Source organism: Convolutriloba macropyga, chromosome 11 (genome assembly GCF_964194025.1).
Source record: "Convolutriloba macropyga chromosome 11, txConMacr16.3, whole genome shotgun sequence".
Taxonomy (NCBI): Eukaryota; Metazoa; Xenacoelomorpha; order Acoela; family Convolutidae; genus Convolutriloba; species Convolutriloba macropyga.
Window position 1 is genome coordinate 50,589,890 of NC_134478.1, and position 21,359 is coordinate 50,611,248.

At 38.2% G+C, this 21,359-nt stretch overlaps 1 protein-coding gene across 1 annotated transcript; it reads right to left on the reverse strand.

Moving 5' to 3' along the window:
• Positions 1 to 1,588: 1,588 nt before the first annotated feature.
• LOC142349161 (uncharacterized) lies at positions 1,589 to 17,336 on the reverse strand. The gene is made up of 3 exons (XM_075400576.1): positions 16,045 to 17,336; positions 2,291 to 2,347; positions 1,589 to 1,649 (listed from the first exon to the last, which is right to left on the reverse strand). Exons 1-3 carry the CDS (start codon positions 17,334 to 17,336, stop codon positions 1,589 to 1,591), a joined length of 1,410 nt encoding a protein of 469 aa, XP_075256691.1.
• Between the last annotated feature and the right edge of the window lie 4,023 nt (positions 17,337 to 21,359).

Sequence of the window (21,359 nt, forward strand, 5' to 3'; positions counted from 1 at the left end):
TTCAACGCTTGCGAAGCTCGTTTAACTATAATATTAGGAACGTTGAATAACCAGTATGCCCTTTCCGGTTTGAAACATTACAGTTATCTGGCAAAATTGGATAGAAGTTAAAGCAAATGAATCTTCATAATTTGGAGCAGATTAATAATATTATATCCTAAGGAAATGATTAGTGCAATCTTAAAAACATAAGTTCTCGATAAACTTACTAACCCAAAGGAACTGATGTCTGATATACTTTTATCAGCATTGGCGATCTTCAAAGTTATTCCCATGGTCACCTTATCAATTTCATCTGATGGCACAACTTTGACAAAAGAAGCTCCACATTTTCCGCTATCGGTGGTTTTCAAGTTCAGTTTGGGGTTCTTTGCCATTGACAGCTTGTCTGCTAGAGATAAGTGCATCGGCCAGATTGAACCATTAAATGCCTGGACAAACGGGTTAGGATCGTACTTCTTGTGGAATATCCATTGCAAACTTTAGGCTTTTTTGATGTCAGCAGCGGAATCATAGCCAAGTCCTTTTAACGGCATGCTTCCTTTGCTAGAGCGCGGCCCATTTACTATAAGGTTGTTCGAAAAGCGATCTGCTGAAGAAGGGGACAGGTTTTCTTCAAAAAACGAAAAAACTGAGGCGGCATAAATTTCAAAAAGAAGTCTATAAGAACAAACATTAAAAAACAAAAAAGGTGAACAAACTTTTACAAAATCATTTGCCCTTGTTTTGGTAGTAACCCATTTTCAAGAAACGTCAACGTCGCCTATTCGAGAAAAATCATACATAATCTGACTTAAAATCTATCAAATCCTTAACATATTTTTCTGGATGAAGGCAAGCAATGACCCTGTTTGTTCGCCCAAAACCAGCAGCGCCGAGCCGACTGTGTTCACAAGAGAACGCAAAAAAGCTAGACATCGGTTGCACCTGAACTTAGATCTTTAGCTAAACGTCAACAGCTTGTCAAACACTCGGCCCCAAACCGCCAATAAAGCTTGAGATTAGCAGCCACATATCAGCTGCATCTTTTGAGAAAACCAACAGGCACAAATCGGCTGCTGGCACTTACTAATCTTATCAGTAAAAAATCGATTAATTTTCTCAGATATATAAAATTTCAAGAGCCACATTTCGGCTGGTTTTCCTTAAAACAAAAACACATCGGTTGTTCGATTCTACAATAATTAGCAGCCACACATCAGCTGCTTTTTACTGAAGCAGCCACACCTCGACTCGTTCATTCATAACAGCCACATTTCGGTTGCTTTTCCTTAAAACAACCACACATCTGTTGTTCTATACAAATCAAACAGCCACACTTCGGCTGATAAGTTTTGCAAAGTGGGCAGCAGCACATAACAGCCACATCGGCTTTTTTACTAGCGGCCACATATCGGTTGTTTTCTTCGTACAATACCAGCAGCCACACATTGGCTGCTGGCAGTTACAAATCTTACCAGTAAAAAAATCTATCAATTTTCTCAAATAAATAAACTTTCAGGAGCCACACTTCGCCTGGTTTTCCTTAAAACAACAACACATCCGTTGTTCTAAACTACAAAAACTTATAGCCACACATTGGCTGCTTTTACTGAAGCAGCCACACCTCGGCTGGCTCATTCATAACAGCCACACTTTGGCTGATTTTCCTTAAAACAACCACACATCGTTGTTCTATACTACAAAAATAGCAGCCACACATTGGCTGCTTTTTACAGAAGCAGCCACACCACGACTGGTTTATTCACAACAGCCACACTTCGGCTGCTTTTCCATAAAACCACTACACATCAGTTGTTCTATACAAATCAAACAACCACACTTCGGCTGAAAAGTTTTCCAAAGTGATCAACAACACATAACAGCCCTATCGGATTTTTCTAAAAGCAGCCACACATCGGCTGTTTTCTTCCTACAAAACCAGCAGCCGCACATCGGTTGCTGGCACTTACAAATCTTACCAGTAAAAAATCTACCAACTTTCTCAAATAAATAAACTTTTAGGAGCCACACTTCGCCTGATTTTCCATAAAACAACAACACATCGGTTGTTCTATAGTACAAAAATAGCAGCCACACATTGGCTGCTTTTTACAGAAGCAGCCACACCTCGACTGGTTCATTCACAACAGCCACACTTCGGCTGCTTTTCCATCAAATAACCACACATCGGTTGTTCTATACAAATCAAACAGCCACATTTGGGCTGATAAGTTTTCCAAAGTGGGCAGAAGCACATAACAGCCACATCGGCTTTTTTACTAGCAGCCACACATCGACTGCTTTTTACCTAAACAGCCACACCTCGGCTGATTCATTCCTAACAGCCACACTTCGGCTGCTTTTCCTTAAACAACCACATATCGGTTGTTCGGCTTTTTTTTCACTGCGGCTTCTGTTCTTTCATTAAGTCACACTTGCACTCTGCTACTATCCTAAAAAGCAGCAACCACATATGACAAATTTGCCAAAATTCGATAAACTTGGACTGTCAAAATTAGGTTAACAACTAGACCAATCACAAACCAGTAGTACTTAGTTTTCTCTACTCTAGTTTTTTGAGCTAGTTGAAAAATTATGAAGGGTCGACTTTTTTTCAAAGAAACAAAGGACAACAATCAAACAATCAAATATAAACACTCATAGCTTTTCAAACAAGAAAGAGTACTTAGCAATTAATTTCTCCTGAAAAACAGTCGCAACTTGCTCATACAATTCCTCAGTAAGGTGAACTCCATCGTCTCCGTTTTTGAGGGAAACCCATCAAAAACAATATGTCTTGACTGAGTCGTCGAATAAGTCGCTAGTTTGCGTGATCTGTGCCCATCATATTAGCAATCCGCGGCACAATATCACAACTGATGAGAGTCGAACCGTTTGCGTTGCTAAAAACATCCATTTCTCTCATAATGTTGCAGAGTCTTTTAGGGAAGAAGAAGCTGGCTCACCGAGGCGGCCAGTAATGTCATTGCCGCCCAAAAATATCACAACAAATTCGTTATCACTCATTGCTTTTTGATACTGTGTCCAGTTTAGAGCCATTTCGCCGCCTCTGCCATATATAATGAAATCTGGACTCATAAACTCTGCCATTCTAATGAGAAGTCAATCTCCAATAATACCAATAGCAAAGGTTTTGCTCATTTTGAAACTGAAAAGGTACGTTGTTTTATTTCAAATTCTTTTTTTGAGTCATTTGCAGAGTAAAAACTGACACTCTGAACCGCAGAATACCCTGTAGAACCTATATATGGGCAGTTTTTTCATTACAAATGGAGTTCAGGGAACCATTCCCTGTAACCAAAACAACAAATTTTACTTTTTCCCAAGCTGTTTTCATAATTTCAGGCAAATTCTCAGGCCGTTGGGTGGTCATCTGCAGACCAAAATTTGACCCACTAAAACCCAGAAAACACCCTATAAACTATATATGGGTAGCTTCAACATTACAAATGCAGTATGAGGAACTAATCCCTGTAACCAAAGTCATTAATTTTTCCTTTTTCCCAAGCTGTTTTCCTAATTTCAGGCATAATTTCAGGAGGTTGGGGGGTCATCTGCAGACCGAAATTTGACCCAATAAAACCCAGAAGACACCCTCTAAACTATATATGGGGAGCTTCCACATTAAAAATGGAGTATGAAGAATTAATCCCTGTAACCAAAGTCATCAATTTTTCCTTTTTTACTATCTGTTTTCCTAATTTCAGGCATAATTTCAGGATGTTGGGGGTAATCTGCAGACCGAAAATTGACCCACTAAAACCCCAGAAGACACCCTATAAACTATACATGGGGAGCTTCCACATTACAAATGGAGTATGAGGAACTAATCCCTATAGCCAAAGCCAATAATTTCTCCTGTTTTCCGAGCCGTTTTCCTAAATTCAAGCATATTTATGGGAGGTTGGGGGGTCATTTGCAGTTCGAAAATTGACCCACTGAAACCCAGAAGACACCCCATAAACTATATATGAGGAGCTTCCGCTTTACAAATGGAGTATGAGAAACTAATGCCCACTCATTCACTTTAACTCTATTCCCATCTTTTTCAGCCAACAGCTAAATGCTCTAAAGATTGCAAAAAATATCAATATAACGAGTTATCTGCGAAACTTGTCTCAGAGAGCTCAGATACATGCTTGAATGGCTGCGCAGTGCCCTTACGGCATGAACAGCACGATGCAGAGCAGAAGCGACGGGCGCGGGTTGAAAAGATGGGGGCGGATGTCGCGGGGGGGGGGGGGGGAGGGAGGGTGGTTTGAGGGGTCAATTTCTAACAGTCCCATTCGGGGGGACAAAGTTTCTTAACTTCTATTCAGTACGTTCGTCATAATAATAATTCTATATCCAGCCCGTTTTGAATCTCTCTGACATGTTAATTACAAATTGTTTGTTTGCGGAGGACCTTCAGTTCAGGCAGTAGGGACGCACTGGAGCTGCCCCAGGCTGGCACTCTGGAGCATGTCATCTGAACGAGGCTCTGGTAAAACGAAAATTTCACATTGTCACTAGATGAAGTGCCCCATTAAACAACGCGAAATAAAAACAGATTATTCGAGCTCCTCGAGTTAACTCAGGCGTCTGGGTCGGGTGGGGGTAACGGTAGATATCGGCAAACCAAAAGAGTGATCTCTCCCCCCACCCATCTCGCTGGGCAAAAAGCTTAAAATCTTGGCAACTACTGAACAAAAACAAAAAATTTTTGGTGTTTTGGAATCAAGACAAACAGGGCTTTCATATGAACAAAGAAAAAAATGTTAAAACCTACAGGACAAAGAATCAATTTTTTGCTGGATCGCCTAATTTCGCCAAAATGCTATTTTTCCAAAAAATGTCGAATTTTACCAATCAAATAGCTCATAGTTAAAAAAAACAGTAGTATCACCGTCATCTAAATTAAAAATGCAAAAGAATGAGCCCTCATACAAGGTTTAACCCGTTCAAACAAAAAACAGTTAAACTTTGAAACTTTGAAAATTTTGAATTTTTCAATTTTTCGGCCTCTGTTTGGGTAAATTCAAAGCCTTTTTTTGCATGAAAATTGACAAATACACAGAAAAAATATATATAATTTTAAATAAGCTTTAATTTAATACCAAGAACGTTACGAACCGCAGTTGCATGAAAAAATTATAAGCTCAAAAACAAAAAAGCACCCTGTTTTTACAAATTTTTGAAGAGAAAAACCTATTTTAAGCAATTAATCAACATTGGAAAGCCAGAGTTGATTATATTGGTAGACGGCAGAGATAATGAGCTGGATGATGGTACTACATAAACAGGGAATCTCGCAGTAAATACTGAATAGGCACAGTTCCATGAACAGACAAGAAAAAAAAAGTAGGAACTCATTCATAGTGCAAAAACGAAATAAAACATGTTTTGGAATTACAAACGGTTATTAATTATTGGAAAACATTTTCGTGCTAATGAGCGTTATAGAACTGCCTTTAGACACCTTGGTGTTTAGAACTAACGGACAAAATTTATCACTTTGTTTAAAAAAATTAGAGAGTTTTTTTAAACAAAAAGCATTGTTTTCAAAAAGTCATGTTGTGTCGGCCTTGTATTCAATGAGAAAAACAAATGGTTTGAAGAGAAATCATAATAGCTAGACATTCAGTTATTGTGATGACCATTTAACGGCAAAAAAATAAGTTTTTTCCAAAGGTTTTTGATTTTTTCAATTTTTTTTCTGATTTTTCCTTCACTAGGGCAGTTGCAAAGTCTTTTTTTGCAACAAAATGTAGAAAAATTGAGTATTCAAAAAATATTACAATAAGACGCATTAACTAAGCTTCCTTTTGATGCCAAAAATATTTACAAAACAAAAATGCAATAGAAAATTATAAGCCCTATCAGTTGTTATCTGAGGCTGAGAGTTTAACTGACTGTAGAATAATCAATTTTCCTCAAAACGAACATTTGTGAGTTCTATGACTACAACTTTTTCATAATTGGGGTTTCACTGAAAATTAATATTTTTCAATTTCTTGCAGACTAAAATTTTGAAACACCTTATTTACGCTTGGTTTCAGTCCTTTTCGTTCTTGTGGGCACCAAAGAAACGCAATAATAAGGCCTCTAGTTTCTTGCAGTTTCGGGTTTAAGACGTTTTATACAAATTTTTTATTCGAAATTATTTGTTTCACTGACTCCAATCACATTGAATAATTATTAGGATTTACCTACCACTACAATCTACGCCAAATATCAATTTGAGTTATAACTAACACCTAAGAGAGGCAGAAACTAAAATCATACGTTTTGCATAACGATAACATGACGTTTTGTGGAGACTAAACCTATACATGACACTAATAAATTGGTCAAAAGTAGCCGTTTCGAATTAATTTTTGTTTAAACGCACTACCCATTCATGTTATTTTTTAAGAATTCTTGTTTATACAAATTCGGAAAGCAAAAGAAACTACATTCTTTGACGGTTTTACGAGCAGTTGATAAGAAGTCTAATTCTTTTGCTGTCTGAAGTTTTATGACTACGATTTTTCCATAAAATGATGGAAAAATTTGTGATCAGAGGCTCAGGTTTCAGCTCAGTGTAGAAGAGGAAATTTCCAAAAGATCACACAATTGTGATGTCTAAGTTTTAGGCTGGCAAACTACAACAGGTTTATTAGTCTTACAACCCTTTGAAAAGCGTTATTTAGCAGAAAGGAACTCATACTGAGGCTATGGCACAGCTGAAACTATAAAATGGGGCCCAAAAACATTTTGTCACGAAACAATTTTTCTCTCAGGCTTAAATAATAAGTTTTATGTGAACGTTACTGGTGATAACGTAATTAAAACTCCGATTTCCAGAGAATTATATCATTACGTTTTTTCTATTTATAGTGCATACATCACGTCTGGCTATCTTAGTAAGCACCACAAAGCGTGATAATAAGGCCTCCAGGGTCTTCAGGATTGGTGTTTAATAAGGTTTATACTATTTTTTCCCTTTTGAAGTTTCACTGACTCCAATCACAGTGATTTATAAATAGAGTTCAAATACCTCAACAGGCAGCTGAAAATAGTCAGTAGGCATCAAAAACGGCATCAATTCATGCATTATGTCAACATCGGCAGTTAATAAGCACTCTAATTTTTTTTTGCTTTATGAAGTTTTATGACTACAACTTTTCCATAAAATAATGCAAAACTTTGTGATCTGAGGCTCAATTTTTAGCGGAGTGTAGAATAGGCAATTGCAAAAGATCACGCAATTGTAATGTCTAAATTTTAGGTTGCCAAAAGTTTTTTTTTGTATGAAGTTCTATGACTACAAGCTTTTCATAAATACGGTATCAATGAAAAACAATATTTTCCGAATTTTCACTCACTAATTCTTGAAACACTTTATTTTGTCTTTTTTTCAGTCATTTGGGTGATTTTTCTAGCAAAAAATTGTTATATTAAAGCCTCCGGAGACTTCCACTCTGACGTTTAATATGGTTTAAAGAATTTTTCTCTTTTGAAATTAGCTGTTTCATTGAATCCAATCACATTGAATTTTAAATGGGGTTCACATACCAGAAAAATTGCTTTTAAAAAACGAGTTGTGTTATAAATTTCACATTAAAAACTCGTAAACTGAAGGCTGATAATTTTAGATAACAATAAGAAGACATTTCACTTCACAAAACCTGTACAGGGCTCTGATAATTTGTTAAAAAGCAGCCGTTTCGAATTACTTGTGGTTAAAATGAACCATCCGTTCAAACTTTGCCTATTAATAGAATTGAACGAAGCAAAACATAAACAACTTTTCAGACGTTTAGGCGCGTTACTGCAATATCTAGTGCTGGAAAAAAAATGTGAAAATTGTTTTGAGGCAAATAGGTAAAAAAAAGTATTGCCTTACAGAACTCATTTACAGATCACATTAATTCTCAGCACAGATTCTGATCACAAATTTATATTACATTATCAGCAATATCAGTCGAGACAATCAGGTTTTGATTATGACCCAAAATCTTAAACTTTTCATTTCATGTTGAAAATCATAAATGAGGAGATTTGTTAGTCTTAAAACCCTTTCATAAAGCGTTGTTTAGCAGAACGGCACTCATACTGAGGCTATGGCACTGCTTAAATTAAAAAATGGGGCACAAAAATTTTGTCACAAAACAGCTTTTCTCTCAGGCTTATATAATAAGTTTTATGTGAACGTTATTGGTGATAACGTAATTAAAACTCCGATTTCCAGAGACTTATTCCAGTACACATTTTTAAATTTTATATTGCATACATCACGTCGGGCTAGTTGAGTAAGCACCACAAAGCGTGATAATAAGGCCTCCAGGGTCTTCAGAATTGGTGTTTAATATGGTTTATACTATTTTTCCCTTTTGAAATCAGCTGTATCACTGACTCCAATCATATTGAATAACAAATAAGGCTCGCATACCAAAACAACCGCTGTTAGATAACAGCTTGCGTTATATCTAGCAAAGAAATGACACAAAAACTAAAATCTTACGTTCTGCATAACAATAACATGGCTTTTTTATTTAACTTTCATATGGCAGTGATAATTTGTTAAAAAGTAGCCATTTCGAATTACTTGTTGTTAAAACGAACCAAGCATTCAGACTTTTTCTGAGGATGTCTATCAACAGAATAGTGCAAAGCAAATTATAGGGCCACTTTGACCGTTTAGGCGCGTTTTTGTCTTCTTGCAACATCTAGTGCTCGAATAAAAAATGTGGAAATTGGTTTGAGGTAAGATAGGTAGAAAAAATTTCGCTCCTACAGAACTCATATATGGATCATTTTAAATCTAAGCACAGATTCCATTCACGAATTTACATTACATTATCAGTATTATCATTCGAGACAATCAGGTTTTGATTATGACCCAAAATATTAAACTTTTCAATTCATGTTGAAAACCATAAATGATCAGATTTATTAGTCTTACAACCATTTCGAAAAGCGTTGTTTAGCAGAACGGCACTCATAAGGAGGCTATGGCACTGCTTAAACTAAAAAATGGGGCACAAGCATTTTTTGTCACTAAACAGTTTTTCTCTCAGGCTTAAATAATAAGTTTTATGCGAACGTTGCTGGTGATAACGTAATTAAAACTCTGATTTCCAGAGAATTAATTCAATGCACGTTTTTAAATATTATATTGCAAACATCACGTCTGGTTAGTTTAATATGCACCACAAAGCGTGATAATAAGCCCTCCAGGGTCTTCAGGGTTGGTGTTTAATATGGTTTATACTTTTTTTCTCTTTTGAAATCAGCTGTTTCACTGACTCCAATCATATTGAATAACAAAAAGGGTTCGCATACCAAAACAATCGCTTTTAAGTAACAGCTTGCGTTCTTTCTAACAAAGAAAAGACACAGAAACTAAAATCTTACGTTTTGCATAACAATAACATGACTTTTTTATTCAACTTGTATATGGCAGTGATAATTTGTTAAGAAGTAGCCATTTCGAATTACTTGTTGTTTAAAAGAACCATCCAACCAGACTTTTTCTGAGGATGTCTATCAGTAAAATTGTGCGAAGCAAAACATATGGCCACTTTTTGACCGTTTAGGCGCGTTACTGCCCTATTGCAACATCTAGAGCTGGAATAAAAAATGTGGAAGTTAGTTTGAGGTAAGATAGGTAAAAAAATTTCGCTCCTAGAGAACTCATATAAAGATCATTTTAATTCTAAGCACAGATTCTGTTCACAATTTAAAATACATTATCAGTAATATCATTCGAGACAATCACGTTTTGATTGACCCAAAATCTTAAACTTTTCAATTCATCCTGAAAACCATAAATGATCAGATTTAATAGTCTTACAACCCGTTCAAAAAGCGTTGTTTAGCAGAAGGGCACTCGTACTGAGGCTATGGCACTGCTGAAATTAAAAAATGGGGCACAAAAATTTTTTGTCACAAAACAGTTTTTCTCTCAGGCTTAAATAATAAGTTTCATGTGAACGTTACTGGTGATAACGTAATTAAAACTCTGATTTCCAGAGAATTAATTCATTACGCGTTTTTAAAAATTAAATTGCACACATCACGTCTGGCCAGTTTAGTAAGGACCACAAAACGAGATAATAAGGCCTCCAGGGTCTTCAGGGTTGGTGTTTAATAAGGTTTATACTATTTTTCCCTTTTGAAATCAGCTGTTTCACTGACTCCAATCACAGTGATTTATAAATAGGGTTTACATACCTCTAGGGGAGCTGAAAATTGTCAATAGGCATCAAAAAACGTCATCAAGTTGTGCATTTCATTTAAATCGGCAGTTAATAAGCACTCTAATTTTTTTTTGCTTTATGAAGTTTTATGACTACGACTTTTCCACAAAATAATGCAAAACTTTGTGATCTGAGGCTCAACTTTTAGCTGAGTGCAGAATAGGCAACTTCCAAAAGATCACATACTTGCGAAGTCTAAATTTTAGGTTGGCAAAGAATTTTTTTGTTTGAAGTTCAATGACTACAACTTTTTCATAAATACGGTATCACTGAAAAATAATAGTTTCCGATTTTTTGCTCACTAATTTTTTGAAACATTTTATTTGCTCTTTGTTTTGGCCCCTTTCCTGGTTTGTCTAAAAATTTAATAAATGACAACTGTCATTTTATGAAAGTCTTAGGATTACAAATTTTCATAGACGACATAATAGGAAGTTGTAATTTTACAACTTTTTCAATTATGAGGTCAACCCGGGCAGTCTTGTATTCTGTTGACAATATATGATTGTTTCTTTTTCTCTGGTATACATTCAGAGCCTATGTTTTTATATCCGTGGTAGGTGATGCCTATCATGCACATGAATTCTGACCCAACGGCTTCTACAGCGCCAAAGGAACCCCCAGCATTATTTTTTTTCAAGTCGATGAGATAATTGACTGAAATTTGTCCTGAGACGGACACGACACATATCTTGACTCAATTTTAACTTCATTTAGATCCGGTGTATATAAAATATAAGAAAATTCAGGTAATTCTCGGCAGAGCCAGCAAACTCGTTCCGAAATCACCGTATAGACTATACAAAAGGACACAACAAATCCCTACTGAGCGGTGCTCGCTCAATCCTTTCTTAAATGGAAATATTGGCTCGAAGTATTCCATCTAGAGGTGGCGGCCTAAGATCTTTGCTCATGCTCTTTATCATATGATCGAACCTTCCCAGGTTAATGTCCGAGACCCAAGCAACCTCTGATTGGACTATCTTTAAATTTCGATCTCTGCTCAGACCGCGCTACACCAAAATTACCTCTGATCAGACTTTAGTCCGACCATTTTTGTACAGATTTTGTTGCGCGATCGTAGCCAGGCGGAGCCAGACCCAACAGGCCTCCGATCATACGTTAAGACCACCTTTTTTGTTACGTGATCAATTTTTTTTGCACGACTTTCAGACCACCTATTTTTTAATGCGTCTTTTGTTGCGAAAAAACCTGTAATGCGACTCTATTGCGACTTTCGTGCGACTCAAAATTAACATAACATCAAATAAACGGTTTTAAAAGTTGCTGACTCTTTGACTGTTTTCGGCTGATTGTTGGGCGCCTTGACCAGACCATCGTGAGACCGTATCCGTGCGACCACTGTGTGCGGCCCAAGTTGGTCTGATCAGAGGTGGCCTGGTTCTGGGACCTTAAACTGGGTTGTCTTCAAACCTATGCGTATATATAACCATTAAAGAAAGAGTTGTTAGGAAATACACTTAGAGATGCTAGTAGATACCACTCTTATCATCAAAGAGCTAGTATTTCAAATAGGACTTGGCCGTCCCTTTTATTTTTGCCACCACTGAGCCTTTTTTGCCGTATAAAACACATGATAATGTTTCTCGTCTATTATGTAATGAGAATCCGGGCAATACGGGGATTCAGGATATAGCAGGCAAGTAACAGCCAAAATGTTAAGTAAATCCGACAATGAGAGTTACGTGAAGATATCCTTGAAGGTATATAGAGTGTTGACAATTATCATTTTTTTTAGAAAAACAGTGATCAATGTGACGGAGCCGATAGCCTTCTGTAGGTTTCGTTTTGATAACATTTTGACGCTCTACTAAATTAAAGTTATCACCCTATCCGAGGAATAGCAATTGATGACATCGAGCGATTAAGCAGACAATGAAATGTACTCTTTTTACCGATGAATAATTATGTGTTGAAAACTTGCCTGACTTCCTCATTCTGATCCAAATCTTAAGAAAAGCGTTTTATCTCTTTTGCGTAAAGATTGGAATCCTCTTACGAGACCATTGGACTAAGCTAAACACAGAATATACAGCACAGATTTGAACTCAATTTCGGTCTAATCTTTCTTTTTTTTTTAAAGCAACTTCAAAAATTTGATACGACCATATCACGTCACTTTCACTTGAAATCTCCCTTTTGTTAATTAATTCATTCAAGATAGCCTCCAAGAAAGATCGTACCAGTTCTGGTAAACAAAATTCGTTTCCTTATTTACTGCTAACGGTCTCTGAAATTCTCTACTGTCGAAGCGAAACTAATTTCAATGCAAATTACCTCTAAATAAGCAACTGTGGGTTAAACAGAACAGCAGCAAATGCCTGAACTACAATGCACAGAACTGAGTAAAATAAAGAAATGATGTTCAATCTGATTCGATCATTGAGAAAACTAGTGAATTATAAAAAAATATCAAGAATAATTATTGTATGTGAAAAGGAAAATCTAAAAGAACAGAGCCTAAAACAGCTCTCTTGGTTTCGACGTCAATGAAAAAATTGCTAGGCAAAAATCAAGATAGCACAATTAAGAAGGTACGCACTAAGCGCTTAAGCAACAAAAGTCAAAATACCTATGAGAACTTGAAATGAAGGAAGAACAGTATGTTGAATAAGATTTTTGAAACAAAATGCAAATTGAAAAACATAACGGAAAAATTTAAATACAAATGCAAAGCAAAATTTCAAAATTTCGAAAACGGGAAAATTTATGTGAGTAGTGATCAGAAAAACTTGTTAATGAATGGTGTTGGGATTGGGGGGATGCTTAGGACTATTTTGATTGTGTGTTATTAAAGTAAAATTAAATTTGATTCGTTTTGTTTCGCTTGTTTGTTGCTATAAAAGGTTTTTGAGAAGTCGACTACTTCCGTCACGTTTTGACAATAATTGTTGAGAAAATGCCGGGCTTTGCCAACGAGAAGTCACAGTGTCCTTGGCATCGCCGGCCCCATTTGCAGGATTGCAAAGAAAGAATAAAACTGTCGGATTGCAACGTGTTGAATCATCCGTAAAGTTGAAACAAGAAGTAAAATAAAAATGGACTGTAATGAAATATAAGGGTACAAATTAAAACTGGTGGTTCGTAGAAACGAGACAACGAAATCAATAATCGGAAATACTAACCAAAAATACCTCCATTGTCAAAAGAAAGTAAGAGGGGTGGGTCTTAGACCTGCGAGAAAATAAAACCCAATAACAAGTTGAAATGGGCTGGTGATAAGGGATGATCAATGGAACATAAATATGTGATGAATCGATCTGCTGGTTTGTAAATGACAATCCAGAACGTAAGAGGGTGTAACGTGTTGATCAAAAGCCATGAAAGTTTGAGCAGCCACCTTTTCTTTAGAAGGGCAAACTGTTGTCCCTAAATTTCCTATCTTTTAAGAGACTGTTTGTTTATGCCGAAATTTGGGTTTCATTCTGCGAAAACTTTGTTCAGTTTCACAACGGGTCTAATGCGTTCTCCGAAAGACGTCTTCAACTTAACTGATCGGACAATTCCATCTGTGCCAGGGAAAACTTGAATAACTCTAGCCAAAGGCCAGAGGCCACGAGGGGTGAAATCTTCTAGAATCCATACCAAGTCGTCAACCTGTAAATTTTTCGACGTCTTATGCCATTTACAACGTACATGTTGAGTTGGTAAATACTCCCGTAGAAAACGATTCCAAAATTGAGTTGCAATTTGTTGTGATGAACGCCAACTTTTTGAAAGATTCTTCTCTTTACCAATGAAGACGCAAGGAGACAAGTTAACGGATGAACGACCTAGGAGAAAATGATTTGGTGTCAGTGGTAAGGGGTCGTTTATATCATATGGAACATTTGTGAGAGGCCTGGAATTCATTCTTGCCTCTATTTCGCAAGCAACTGTTTTGAGAATTTCGTCAGTTAAAGTTCTCGAACCAATGACCTTGTAAAGTGATAGTTTAAAAATTTGTACCAATCTCTCCCAAATTTCACCGAAATGGGGGCAGCTGGGGGGGTTAAATTTCCAATCTATCTCCACATTCATTAGATGTAGCTTAGCTGCTAATAATTTTGATTCTTTCAGTTCTGCGATGCTAGATTGCAGAGCGTTGTTTGAACCAACAAAAGACTTGCCACAATCTGAGACGAATTTGTTGGGTTTTCCTCTGCGGCTAACAAAACGCCTGATGCAGTTGATTGTAGAGTCTGTTGTGAGATCATTCGAAACTTCAAGATGTACTGCTCTAACAACAAGACAGGTGAAGAGCAAAGTATATCGGCTAGATAACCTGCCATTGTTTTCAACAGGAAAGGGTCCTATGAAATCGAGACCAGTTGTTTCAAAGACAAACTGATTTTTCTCGGGTAATCTGTCCTCGGGTAAATCAGCCATCTGGGGGGTGCTAACATCTTACAGCATTCTACGACATGGCAAACAGTGGCGTATAGTCTGTTTAACAACTGCTCTACAGCGAAGTATCCAATAGTATTCCATGAGAGTGTTTCTAGTCTGCTCGGGACCACAATGACAATTAATTTCGTGTGTGTGTTTTGTATCAGCAGTTTAACTGCAGCCTTGTTAATGTCAAGTATTATGGGATGACGAGCGGTCATCAAAAGACTTGCTTTTGTCAAGCGACCACGTGCTCTTATTAGGTTATTCTCGTCTAGGAAAGGTGATAGTGCTTTCAATCTGCTAGTACCAGAGACCTCAAGTCTTTTTTTCAACAAAATGTATTCTGATTGAAAATCTTGTTTTTGAATATTGTGCATAACGTGCAGATAAGCTCTAATGTAATGTGCTAACTTCATTTCTGCGTTGCGTTTCCTACATTTGTCCGCAAAAGGAATACAGACTGCTATCACACGTATTATTTTGTTCCAACTGCTAAATCTTGTCGCGTTGACAATGTTTGATACAGTTGAGTTGACTGAAGAAAACGAAACAACCTTTACTTGTTGAGCATGCAAATTTTCCTGTTTTGGCCACTCAGATCTTTTTTGACTCAAAAATGACGGTCCTGAAATCCATCGAGATTTTGATGTCATTTGCTCAACGCTATATCCTCGAGTTCCGTCATCTGCAGGGTTAGCTTTGGATGAAACGTACTTTCGATCGAAAGCGGAGGAGACATCTAGAATTTTGGCTATTCGATTTGCAACAAATATTCTATGGCGCATTTCAGGTGTTCTCAGCCAGTACAGGACTGTAGTGCTGTCAGACCAAAAAACACAATCTGAATACTCTATATCTTGTTCTTCTTTTATAAACTGGGCAGTTGGCTCCATATACAGCGACTTGCAATTCCAGATTGGGGATAGTCATCCTTTTTATTGGGTCTACACGAGCCTTGCCCATAACAAATTTAACGGAGATCGATCGATCCGAGTACTCAATTCGCATGTACGAGACGGCAGATAGAGCGTATTCCGAAGCGTCAGTAAAGGTATGAAGCTCAATTGAGCTAATAGTTTTATCTAGGAAATAATTCCTAGGAATTTCGATGTCCTTAAATGCCGGAATTTCTTCCCTTAAACTACTGAAATCCTGGATGTTATCGAGTAAAAGGGGTTTGTCCCATTTTGGACCATGGTTCCAGGCGGCTTGTAAAACTTTTCGTAGACGAATTGTTAGAGGCGCTATGAACCCAAGGTGATCAAACAAAGACGCCACCATCTTGAGTAATACTCTTTGAGTTACGTTGCCTGAAATCTGGATTTTTTGAAGTAGTTTACTTTTAATGACATAGCAATCTAATGCCGCGTTCCATGGTAAGCCAAGTACCTTTTGGTACTGAGGGAGAGCGTTGTCTGGATGTAACCTTATTTTGGGTTCTATTGAATTTAGAAACTCAGGACTGCTTGAATTCCATTGGGTTAGGTTGAAACCTCCCTTAGAAAGAACTTTTCTCATTCCTTGCAGTATTTTTTCAGCATCTTCGAGTGAATTTGTGGAAACATAGAGATCATCCATGTAAATTTTGCGTTCTACATATTTGAGAGCATCTGGAAACTGTTCTTCGTTGTCACGAGCTGTTTTTCGCAAAGCATATGAGGCGATGCATGGTGAGTCTGTGGCTCCAAAAATGTGACTGTTGTACTCGTAAGTTTCAATACGACCATCATTGTTCCAAAGGAAGCGTAGGAATTTTCTGTTTTCGGGAGCTACCTTAACCTGCATGAACATTTGTTCAATATCAGCGGAAAGCGCTATTTTGTTCTCTCGGAATCTCAAAATTACACCGGTAAGATTGCTCAGCAAGTCTGGACCTTTCAGAAGATTAGAATTTAAGGACTGACCTTGAAACACACTTGATGCATTAGCGACACGGCGTACTTTTCCAGGTTTGTTCTCATTAGTCACGGGGTGATGAGGAAGGAACGAAGTCTTTTCATCTGGTTGTTCTTTAATTTGATTAAATTTCGTGACATAGCCGTTCTGCAAGTCTTTCTCAAGCGTTTCCTCGTATTTTTGCTTTAATTCTGGATTATTTGAAAGTTTATTGTTCAGCTGATGAAGTTGTTTCTCCGCAAGCCATCTGTTATTTGGGAGATTGGCGTTCTCTTTCCAGGGAAGTCCAACTTCATAATGACCATTGACGAGTTTAGTGGTATTTTCTAAAATATCAAGGGCTCTTTTGTCATTTTTAGACATTGCTTTCTTGGATGAAGCTATGCCTAAGTTTTCAATTTTCATCCAATCGGAGACCAACTTGAACATACTGTTGTCCATATTAGGATGGCTGTTTAGCTGAGTGAATTCAACTGGATTGCAATCATCTGGGATTAAGTCAGTTTTTCCAGCGCATGTCCAACCAAGTTGGGTTTCAACTCCCCATGGTGCATTCTTGGGTCCTTTAACTATTTGTTTGTAGTGTATCAGATCTAGATTGTCAATTCCGAGAATGATGGAAACATTATTGTCCCCTATGTCTGGGAAACAGATATGGTTGAGGTGTTCAAAGGAATCACAGAGGCGATTCAGTTTCTTTGTATCAACGGGTGACATATTGAGATCCGGAACGGCGACGACGTCTATTTGTTCGAATGACTGTTCCCCTTGTAAGGGTCTAATTTGAAGTTTTACAGGTGCACAATCAATTTCTTTAGTCATATGATAGCCACGAATTGGCAATTTTCCAATGGTATTCATGTTTAAATTCAGATTTGTTGCAGTTGACCTCAGCAACAAGCTTTGGCAGCTACCATTGTCCAAATAAACATAAGTATCCAAAACTTCATCACCATTTTTGAGTTGTACAGGAACAACGGCTACCTGTCCTGTTCCTTGTAAATTTAAAGTTTTCACATTAGACTTTTTTGAACCTGACTTAATAGCGAAGCTATCGTGCAATAGAGTGTGGTGTTTCATACCGCAATTGTGGCTACGGCAAAAGTTTTTGGAAGTGCACTTTTCTACGTGATGGTTTCCAAAACAGTTGAAACATAATCTAAGTTTTCTTTTGTGTTTTCTGCGAATGCTTGCTGGGAGAGCTTGGAAGTGGGTACATTTGTATAGAAACTGGCAACTTTCATTGCTTGGGCAAAGCATCACAGGGGGTTGCCTGCCTTCAACTGTCAAGTTTCTGCTAGAACTGCTATTTTACTGTTTATATTGATTAGTTTTCCATCCACTTGTAGCTGATGTGTAGTTTTGTACACTTGGAGAAATTTTCCCACTTGTAGCTGATGTGTAGTTTTGTACACTCGGAGAAATTTTCCAGGACAACTTTGCGTGGCTTGAGTGAAAAGTTTGGAGGCTAGAGTTTAAATCTCGACACGCTTTGGAGTAGTTCAGAAGCCAGTCAGAAAGTATCTGTAGAGATGGTTGCTGGAAGTCCTTTTCTAACACAAATTTGTTCCACTCAAGACGTAAGGGATTGGGCAATTTTGCTAGCGCCACATTTAGGTTGGTAGTTGAATGAAGGTCGTGAACGAATCCTAATTGCTGAAAGGTATCCACCATTGTCAAAAGAAAAGAAGAGAAGTGTGTGTAGCTCTCTGGTTGGGATAAATTGGGTGATTTGAATCTATTCAGTTTCTCAAGGAAAGCGTTTACAATTCGCTTTGGATTCCCAAAGTGTTCTTGAAGGCGATGAAGTGCTGAAGCGTATAAGTCACCGTTGCAACCATAGCCGTCGACGAGGGCTTTCGCCTCACCTGTTAATAGTGATTGTAGGTGAATCATTTTTTCAGAAGATGTCATTGGTGCTCTGTCAATAGTAGCTTGAAAAATGCTGTACCATTTCATCCAGCTTATTGGATCACCATCAAAATGGTCCGCATATAACTTGGGTACGGATTTTTGAAAGCAAGTAGACATTGAGGCACTGTGTATAGGAGCAAATGGCATCTGCGTAACTGATGTGTTAGGAATATTACTGAAGCTTGGCTGTGTTAATGGAAAAGAGTTATTTTGTCCTAGTGAGTTGCTATCAGTTGAGGGATGTCCGCAAGGAAAAGTTGAGAACGATTGCTGAGATGCACAGCAGGGTGCAGCTGACATCTTACAATTTGAGGTGTATGAGGTGTTGTTGACAGGTAGAGTTGTACCACCGGGTGCAGTATAACCATAACTGACAAAACGCGAACTCGCAGCGGGCGCTGACGTATTGCTCTGAGTGGTGTGATCAGTCGAAAGAGTGTCGTCAAAGACAAAATGAGTCCAGCGTTGTTGTAAATGTGACAAGGTGTTGTCATGCGTTTCTATGTTCTCATCGGAGTTCAAGGATAATCCACCAGATGAGGTTTGCTGGAGAGGCCTCTTTGTCTCTTTAACGTGTTTTCGGAATAGTGTCAGAGTCTGTTTTATTTCTATCGTCAAACGACTGTGTTCTCTGGACATAATATCTTGTTCATCAGGCTTCAAGCCACTGATTAGGTCAATTACAACTGGTTCAAGCTTCTGCTGCATTTCCCTAATTTCATTAACTGTTTCCTCTAAAGTTTCCATATCTTCTGAGGACTCTATAGCAGCAATCAGGTAGTCAGTATGTAGTTTGATGTCATTTTCGATCATAAGTTTAGAGGTTTCCAAACGCTTCTGTTCATTTGACTTGGTTGCTGTTGAGGTACCAATGGATTGTTGAGTTAACATTGCTCCATCTGGGGAATCGGATGAACTGGTACTCATTTTGGGCACTGTATTGTTTGAGGTTGACCGCGTCTCAACCATTAATGAGAAGTCAGAGTAGTTCAGACAAACCGAGTAAAATCAGGAATGTTTAGTGGTAACAGTAGTAGTTTTTACCGCCAGAACCTACTGAAACCTATCGATATCAATGCCCTACGAGTGTTAGAACCAACCAATACCTACCAAATACCAATACCTACCGAAAACCGGAACCTACCAATACCTACCAAAACAATACCTACCAAATACCGGAGCCTACCAATACCTACCAAAAACCGTAACCTACCAGTACCTACTAAAACCAATACCTACCAAATACCTGAGCCTACCTATACCTACCAAAAGCCGTAAACTACCAATACCTACTAAAACAAATACCTACCAACTACCGGAGCCTACCAATACCTACCAAAGGCCGGAATTACCAATACCTACCAAATACCGAAGCTTACCAATACCTACAAAAATTGTAACCTACCAGTACCTTCTAAAACCGGAATCTACCAATACTTACCGAAAGTCGGTATTTATCAATACGGCCGACCAGAAGGGGTCCTTGGGGCGGGTAAAACCCCCAAAAAGACCGGAAAGAAGGCGACGGGTTGGGGAGACGACCAACCAGAAGGGTGTGTTCGGGGCGGGTAAAACCCCAAAAGAACCAAAAAGCAATTGGGGGATTGGGGAAACGACCAACCAAAAGGGGGTCCTCGGGGTGGGTAAAACCCCAGAAGAACCGAAAACCAAGTGGGGGGTTGGGGAAGCGACCAACCAGAAGGGGGTCCTCGGGGTGGGTAAAACCGCAGAAGAACCGAAAAGCAAGTGGGGGGTTGGGGAAACGACCAACCAGAAGGGGGTCCTCGGGGTGGGTAAAACCCCAGAAGAACCGAAAAGCAAGTGGGGGGGTTGGGGAAGCGACCAACCAGAAGGGGGTCCTCGGGGTGGGTAAAACCCCAGAAGAACCGAAAAGCAAGTGGGGGGGGTTGGGGAAACGACCAACTAGAAGGGGGTCCTCGGGGTGGGTAAAACCCCAGAAGAACCGAAAAGCAAGTGGGCGGTTGGGGAAGCGACCAACCAGAAGGGGGTCCTCGGGGTGGGTAAAACCCCAGAAGAACCGAAAAGCAAGTGGGGGGTTGGGGAAACGACCAACCAGAAGGGGGTCCTCGGGGTGGGTAAAACCCCAGAAGAACCGAAAAGCAATAAGCGAAATTAAATATCGATAAAATTCTGAATGTTGCAATCTTTATCTTTGTCTTTTGTGCCTTTTGTGTCTTTTTGTGTAGTTACCCCACCATAGTATGATTGTTTTTGAACAAGTCTAATTTCTGATATTTGGATATTCTGAGACCTTTAGGTGTGGTTTCGAAGCTGTTTTGTTGGGTGCCAAAAATGTTAATGAATGGTGTTGGGATTGGGGGGATGCTTGGGACTATTTTGATCGTGTGTTATTAAAGTAAATTTAAATTTGATTCGTTTTGTTTCGCTTGTTTGTTGCTATAAAAGGTTTTTGAGAAGTCGACTACTTCCGTCAGGTTTTGACAATAATTGTTAAGAAAATGCCGGGCTTTGCCAACGAGAAGTCACAGTGTCCTTGACAAAACTCAATAATTTATTTTCAATTCTGTAAAAATTTAAAATAAATTTATTAAGGACACTAGCTGCATACCATAGAAGCTAAATAGAAGAGTATTTTAATTCATTGAGTGCATGTTGTTATCTGCTAAACAGCTGTTCGCGAAACGAAAGTCAAACAAGAACAAAACTAAACGCTAAGTGCGTTTCCAGAAAAAAAATGTCTAGAAAGTGTGCCATCTGAACAAAAGGTGTCGAAACTGAAATTTGCATAAAATTTGTGCAGTTCATTAAAAAATTCAAATTTGTAGACCGAGATTAACTCGTGGTTAAATGTAATATCTTTGCATCCTCTCTGCATTTATGGTGCACTCAGTTTTGTTCAGAAACAACAGCAGTATTCCGTACAAATTCTCACAAATTGAAATGAACTCC

What these genes read in the sequence shown, in the direction of transcription:
- LOC142349161 (XM_075400576.1), bottom strand. Translation starts at nt 17,336, where the DNA reads ATGACTAAAGAAATTGATTGTGCACCTGTAAAACTTCAAATTAGACCC. An exon ending in TCAATAGAACCCAAAATAAG is followed by an intron (nt 2,348 to 16,044) that starts GTTACATCCAGA and finishes TGGTTGTTTAAG; the next exon opens with GAAAAGCAGCCGAAGTGTGG. An exon ending in GCCGAGGTGTGGCTGTTTAG is followed by an intron (nt 1,650 to 2,290) that starts GTAAAAAGCAGT and finishes GGTTGTTTTAAG; the next exon opens with GAAAATCAGCCAAAGTGTGG.